Source organism: Siniperca chuatsi, linkage group LG2 (assembly GCF_020085105.1).
Source record: "Siniperca chuatsi isolate FFG_IHB_CAS linkage group LG2, ASM2008510v1, whole genome shotgun sequence".
In the NCBI taxonomy this organism is placed as follows: Eukaryota; Metazoa; Chordata; class Actinopteri; order Centrarchiformes; family Sinipercidae; genus Siniperca; species Siniperca chuatsi.
In genome coordinates this window covers 14,594,302-14,602,177 of record NC_058043.1, presented here as the reverse complement: position 1 = coordinate 14,602,177, position 7,876 = coordinate 14,594,302, and the positions used below count along the sequence as shown (strand labels likewise).

Genomic DNA, 7,876 nt, shown 5'->3' with positions numbered 1-7,876 from the left:
GTTTCCAACCTTTTTAGCTTGTGACAAAAAAGCAGTGTCTAGTTTCAGATGCCCATTAGTTTCCAACAGTTCCACCAAAGAGAGATTTATCCTCTGAATCTCTCAGATAGTTTTATTTAAATACCAGTTCGAGGCCAAAACAGGTCAAATTATCCAAAAATATGAATACAAACTTGTTAACTATTGATCCTATAACCCCCCTGCCAGAAAATGTATCTCGTAAACCTTAAGGGAGCCCAACTTACATCTACATACTGTCTAAACTAAATGCATATTTAGTAGTTAGAAGTGGCTCGATCTCCACCATCTGCAACTGTAAAATGCTATACTTACACATTGGTGCATCAGTATTAATGATCTAATATTGTAATATATATTATTCTCAGTGGCAATTTTTCTGCATAGCTAGAACTTTTACTTTTGATACTTTCTGTATATTTTGCTGAAAATATGTCTGTCCTTTTACTTACAAGTAAGTAGGGTTTTGAATTCTGGACTGTCAGTTTAAATGGAATATTTTTATTGTTGTATTGATACTTTTACTCAAAGCAGAAGTTTGACATGTTGAGAAAAACAGTTATTTGCTTCCTTGATGAATTGATTGATACCACTTGCTGGTGGGCTGAATTTTTTTTTATACCTTTTTATAGAGCCAGGCTAGCTGTTTCCAGTCTTTATGCTAAGCTAAGCTAACCTAACCTGCTGATGTGACTGTAGCATTATGTTTAATGGACAAACAGTGGTAGCCTATATAAATCCTCTCATTTAACTCTCAGCGACAAAGCGAATTGCAGCGCATTGTCTAACTATTTCTTTAAATGACAGAATCAAAGGTTTACTGCTTCTGTGAAATGATACAAAGAGATGTATTGTGTGACTGCAGAAACTGAACGTAGCAAAACACGCAGACAACTGCCTTGTTCTCACATGTAGGGACAGACATGCACTCATCAAGCTGCCCTGAAGTGACAAGTGTAGATAATCCAAAGGTGAGCAGGGACACAGATGTCAACACCAGAGGGCACTCCGGTACAATAACAACAACTCACCAAAGCCCTTGAAGCTCCTAAAATGTTTGATAGATGAGCTTTAGGAAGTAACAGGAGAGGGATGAAGGGGATTCAGGAAACAAAAGAACATTTTTAGGTTGTCTTACCTTTGATGGAGCCAGAGGGCAGAGAGAACGGCCTGCACACCTTTTCTGCAGAGAGTGCAGAGACCTGTGCAGACGAATACTTAAACCGCAACTCACACGGACTTTGGCGTGATTAAACAAGAAGGCCATGTTCCTCTGCTGTGCGTATTCTTAGGACAGATAGAAATATTGTTAATGCCCTGATGTATCCCGAGGCAAATCATTGCTTCATAACTGTAAGACCACATGTTCTGCTGACAAGTGTGTGTGAACAGACAAAAGGTTAATGTGAATGTCTTTGAGGATTTTTTTTGTTTTGTTTTAATTAGGGTATGATGACATTAAGAGGAAATGTCTTAGTTGCTGTAAGTTTCCTCAGTCATGAAGTTGTTACTATTCAGTGCAGGAACTGTGCTCTGTGAGAATGGTGTGAGAAATATCAAGAAGCTGTGTGGTAGTATAAGAGATGAGATAATTTCCTTCCTAATGGTGTTTCATTTTATTGCTTTAACAGAACACCCAAGTGATTTAACTGCTCCCAGCCAGACGAGTAATCTCTTGATTCACCTTCATGTGACTTCTTTCTTTTCTGCTTTCTGAGGCAGGATGAGTCCACGTTCAAAGATTTTGGAGACTCTTAAGTTGCTCAGCACAGGTTTTCAGAGGTTATATTCATTTCAGAAGGTCTTTAGTGTTCAAAACAAAAAAAACAGGCTACAACAGACTGCTAAAGTAACTCATAGATGTAGGTATTCCTGTAATTCTTCCAAAGTTTGGACATGTTTTTTAACATATATAAAATTAAGAAGAGAACAAGAGAGGTGTAATATGATAACTTCACCATCATACTGTACATCCTCCAGGAATGTAGGATGAATTTTGTATGACTGAATAACGTTTAGTCTAACAAAATATCAGAATGAAGTGAAAAATGTCCATCACAAGTTTCCAAAGCCCAATGTGACATCTTCAAGTTGCTTGTCTTGTCCGACCAACATTCCAAAACCCAAATGTATATTATTTGCCATAATATAAAACAGAGAAAAGTAGAAAATCCTCACATTTCACAAGATAGAACCAGGAAATGGTTGGTATTTTTGCAAATTAACAAATCAACTAATTATTTCAGCACTACAATGGCTTAAAAACCTTCTTGTCGTTATTGTTTCTGTATAATCATTGACCCCAAGAAATATTTAATCTAATACATAATCCTGAAACATAATAATATAATAATAGGGACGATAGATCTATTCAAGCCACCGACATCATACTGTAGCTGCAACTCTTGTTCTATAACTGTAAGTGATGGCAAATGTGAGCCTTCATTTCTGCTTTTTCCATCACTCACAAGATTAAAAACCTTACACCACTGCCTCAGGAGGGCCACATCAGACTGGAATCAGATACGGGTCTCTCAAAGGAGAGCTCAGTGACATTTAAATGGACACTTTCCCCTCGAGTAAAAATGTCTATTACAGGATGGACACCTCCTCGGATAAAAATGTCTCTATCACAGGAGTGAGAAGAGGAAAGTACTCATCAAAGCTGAGGATATGAAGCCACCTGTCCTGAGGGTGTGCTGTGAATAGACGGCACTCTTCAAACTGCTTCAAACTGCAGTTTGTTATGGAACAGCTGTAATCATGATGCAACAAGACTCAATTGCTTTGGAGTGTGAAATAAAAAAGAAGCAGGGTTCAAAGTTAGACAAATAACATAACTTTCTGGGTTTCTGATGCAGTGTATGACTCAGATCTTATTTTTCTGTCATGATTTCACACTGTATGACAATTTATTCCCTCCAGTTTAACAACCACTCATTAAAACGCATCACAGATGGCAAATGAAGAGGACCTATTGAAAGCTGCGGCTCACCCGCAGTGAGGGAACACTGAACCCATGCAGACATCTTTTTTATTCATCGTATCACACGCCTGGGCCTCAGCCGATGCCAAAATAGGGAACAGTAATAAAAAGAGTGCATAACCTCCCACCTCCCTGCAGGATGGCTTAGCAGGGCTGAGAGTTTGGCACATCTCAACTAAAAGTCTGGCATGAAACTCTTACTGAACTGGAGCAGGTATTGACAAGCAGAGGCAAAACCTTCCTGCATTTCAAAGAAGATTCGTCAGCCTCCCGGTTCTGTTTCATTTTGAGAGTTTCAATTTCAACTATGTTGATATTCTTGCTCTCAATGTAATGTGATAGATCATGCTCACTCTCTGACTCAAGACTTTGACAAACATTAAATAAGTGTCAGTGTTAAAACAAAATGACATGTATGTCCTCTACAGGACCATTTTAGCTTGTGACCCTTTAAAATGAAGCAAGCTGACTCGTGAGCCCTTATCAAAGATTAGATTTTTAATGTGCTGTGAGCAAAGAGTGATTTAAACCTTCTCAGATGGGTTTTAGCCACAGAAACTGAGTGACTGTATGGATGGCAATATCACTCTGTCCACCACTTTGGTCCAGACTGAAATATCTCGACTACTGGATGAATTGTCGTGAAAGTTTGGACAGACATTTATGGTCCCCAGAGGATGAATCCCACTGACTTTGGTATTCCCCTGACTTTTCATCTAGTGCCACCAGAAGGTCAACGTTTTAATTTGTCCAGTACTTTGGTTACTAAATGACTTACTAATTGGCAAAACTAATGACATTCCCATCAGCCTCAGCTGTACTTTATGTTTAGTGCTAATTAAGCTAACATGCTAAAATAAAATGGTGACCATTATACCTGCTAAACATCAGCATGTTAGCATTGTCACTGTCACCTCTTTAGGCCTGAGGAGGTAAAACCATCCAGTATTTCATAAGAAAATAGCATATGAGATATGTCTGAAAACTAATTTTCTGTAGCAGATAAATCATTTTTTCATCTTTCTTACATTGTTAATCATCTTGTGAACCCTTGTTACAAACCCCCAGGCTGGAAACTATGGATGCAGTGATCTGCCAGACCGGCATCTGCCCCATTATGAAGCTTATCAAGTGGATCGGGCATCGGCCACGACATGACCTCATCCACATTAAATAAGCCAACTATCAGTTACATTCATTCAGTCACAGCAATTTCTGGCTCATGTTACCTGCCTAAAAATGATTCCAGTAAGTTCCACACAGAGGGGTGTACAGATTTTAAATACAACCTTTGTGTTGATGCACATCCAAACCAGGACAAAATTAAAGAGACTGGCTGATTTTTTGCAGTAATTTATTGTACATTAAAACATTTCCCACAAACCTCCAGCAGCAAAAGCACACTAGAGTGTGTTCACACATTGATGGGTGCACAGCTGCCATCATCAAAAGACACAATCATCATTATAATAATTAAAAATATCATAGTTATCATCATAATCATTTTAACCATTCCCGTCACCACCACCAGTAACCCAACACCACATCACAATAATCTCCTTCTTAATATTCAGAGACAAAGTCTTTAATGAAGCAGACCCCACTGAAGTCTGCAACACGGCAAACTGGGGTCAAATTTAAGCATTTGTTTTAACCTGCATGAAGCACCTGCTGGTTGGGATTTACTTCTCAAGGACAATTCATAGTGTCAATCAGAGAGAAGTAAAATGACGAAATACTGTCCTGATTGTCTAAACCTTCTGGTAATTATTATCTTCACACATAATTATATTATTCCAGTTATCTGAATAAAGTTGCTCAGTAAATCCCAGAAAATAGACTGATGTAAAAAAAAAAAAAAAAAAAAAAAAGAAAAAGGTTTTATTCAGCAACATTATTCAGACAACTCAGTAGATCTGCTTCTTGGAACAGGCCCCTGCAGATGCTCAATTTGACCCTCGTTTGAATCATACTGCAAATACCGGAATCATATCCTACAAAAACAAGGGCACTGCCCCAAATTTCTTTTAAATGGACAACGCAGACAACACACATACAAATGGAAAGATGTACAGTGGCAAATGAATTGTTAGGTGATTTTGTTTTTGTTTGTTCTTTTTTTTTTTTGCTGTTGTAGATTTACCAAAGAAAAAAAAAAGTTCTACCTGAAAGTATTCTGTAATAATCACTTTTGGCCACTGCATGGGTATGCTTGGCCAGCCAGATGGGCTTTATCAAGCACAACCAAAGCTGGATTTAAAATTATAGCTGAACCAGGCCACACAAACATACCCGTGCACATGTGACATGCCCGCCCGCCCACCCACCCACCGACACACACACACCGACACACACACACACACACACACACACACACACACACACACACACACACACACACACACACACACACACACACACACACATCTGAGTATGCTGGACTTGGCTGAGCGACCGGAGCCTCTTAGAGCAGATTCTGCAGGACTTGTGTACTACTGATAAACAAGAGCACTTGAGGCACGTGGGGCGAAGAAATAAACATGGGTGAGCCTCAGAGGAATTATCAGTGATTTTGTCATTATGTAACACAGCAGCAGCCTTGGGAATGCCAGTCGCACAGGAATAGTATATTAGTGGTAAAGTTCTTTCGTCCATCACCATTTTCTTTGATAATGGCTATTTCCCAAAACATACAGCTTGACTTCATTTACATGAATGGTATGATTTAAAATAAGAGAGAACAATTGGTCTCTGTAGCATCTTTAAGCAATAATTCATCTTTAACCTTTCAGATTTTCATATTCTGCTTTTACAACTAGAGGTCTCTGCCTCACGAGGTGATCTACGCAGACAGCATGATTATATGCTTTTGATTTTAAGACAAAATGATCAAACATCATGACTGGCAGCAGAAATGTACTTGAATTCAACATTGTAGTGGACTGTAGTGTATGCTAAAGGGGAAAAAACGGAAACTTTAACATGAGCCAGCATGATGAGAGACTTATTCCTTTTAACCCCTGATACTCTATATACAAACATGCAAGTTCTTAATCAATAGCAGCATATTTCTGGAAAACCTCCATCTCCAAACAGACTTCCTTGTGGGTAGGACTGGGCAGACTATGAAATACTTTGATTAATTTATTTGTTTTAGGTGACATAATCGCTGGTGCACATAGAACAAGAGCTTTCCTTGTAATGACAAAGACTGAACAGACACATGTGGATGTGACCTGGAGCAGTAACTGTGATCATGACATCATCATCTCAGACAGAAGTAAAACAGACTTGACAAGCTCAGAGTGGACAAACAAAAGCAAAAAAGGAGCCGAGTGCTGTCAATCACATTCCACACACAAAGCTAAGCCAACTGTACAGCACAGAGAAGAGAAGTGACCAGTCTTCAGTGTCCGCTTGCATGGACAGAGCTGGGACGTCAAGTCTGACAGGCCTGGAGCTTGATGAGGAGAGCGGTGCCCCCTGGGAGTGTGCAAGTTGGGCCTGGGACAGTCACTTTAAGATGGGAAATCACTTTTGTTCTTTTTACATCACTGCCACAGACCTCAGAGGAGCCCAGGGGTCCCTCTGTATCCACTTAGCGTCATCTTTTCAATTAAAGATGTGGAACGAGGCTCAAGTGCAGGCCATTATCGTACGGTCGTTTCAACTCACAAAAAAAACAGCGGTTTTAAGAGCAACATCAAGCACAATTCTTAACTGAACTAAAAGAAATAAACATTTCAAAACACCCTATTAAACATCTTTTAAACGGATTTCTTGAACATCTTTTGAAACCTAAACAAGTCCTGTGAATTCACCTATGATGGATTCATCTGTCAGGACAATCGAGACCAAAGATGTGTGTAGCTCTTAAAGGCGTACGGTGTTGATTCGCAGCGGCTGCACGTTCTTGCCGTTGGCATGGCTCTGGCCTGGGCTGAAGTAGGGGAAGACCTTGGTGGGGAATTTCTCCCGGTAGGTGTAGAGCCAGGACATGTCGTCTGCATTGTAGAAGATGAGCAGCCCTTTGGGGTAGTCCAGGTACACCCCCACCTTCTCCAACTTGCTCTTTACGTTGAGGCGGGTCCAGGGCTCAGTGCAGGCGCTGTACTGATTCCCATCGTGCATGACGATGCAGTAGAAGCCGCGGCTGGGCTGGATCTGGATGCTGCCCTTGCGGCTGACTGTCTCGTTGGCCACACCGATCATCCACTGGGTCTTCTCCGACACCATCACCTCCCAGTAATGGACGCCAGACACGAAGCCCTCAGCGCCCAGAACAGACACCTCTACGTCAAAGCGCCGCGGGGAGTCCTGCAGGGGCTGCGGATGGAGATTCCCATAGGCAACTATGGTACAGTCGTCCGAGAGAATCAGTCTTTGGTGGGCTGTGATGGGGTCAAGGGTCAATGCTGCTGGCACTGAGGAAGACAAGGAAAGGGAGACGCAGGAAGAGACAGTTTTAGCACAAAGAGTCAGCATTTATTTCAGTTTTTGATTTAACACTGTAGAGAGAAAACACTCCTAGATAAACAGACCAGTCATGGATATGAGTAAGTAAGAAAAAAACAAAACAACAAAACAATCATCAATATGTTATGACTCAGCTTAGCCAAACAGAAAAGCGAGGACTGCAGTGTCATTGTCAGCGACCTCATTTTTCCTTTACTGTTGCAGACACTGTGTGAACAGTTTTATGCTGAGGCAGTAAGTAAATACACCCAGGCTGCTCAGGCACTTTACAGGAGAGGTGGGGTCAAGGTTATGAACTGATCTCTGAAACTCTCCCACTGAAAAGATTTCATCACAGGCAGCAGATTAAAAACAAAAGGACACTGTCTGGTTGGAAAATATATACTGAAGATTTTA

At 40.6% G+C, this 7,876-nt stretch overlaps 1 protein-coding gene across 3 annotated transcripts in view; it reads right to left on the bottom strand.

The window, feature by feature from the left end:
- Positions 1–5,361: 5,361 nt before the first annotated feature.
- trim62.1 (tripartite motif containing 62, tandem duplicate 1) overlaps positions 5,362–7,876 on the bottom strand; it is a 31,899-nt gene continuing 29,384 nt past the window's right edge. For all 3 annotated transcript variants that reach the window (XM_044166341.1, XM_044166351.1, XM_044166362.1), the window contains one exon: positions 5,362–7,428. In XM_044166341.1, coding sequence (XP_044022276.1) covers positions 6,878–7,428 — 551 coding nt within the window. In that variant the 3' untranslated portion in view covers positions 5,362–6,877. The remainder of the gene's footprint in view (positions 7,429–7,876) is intronic.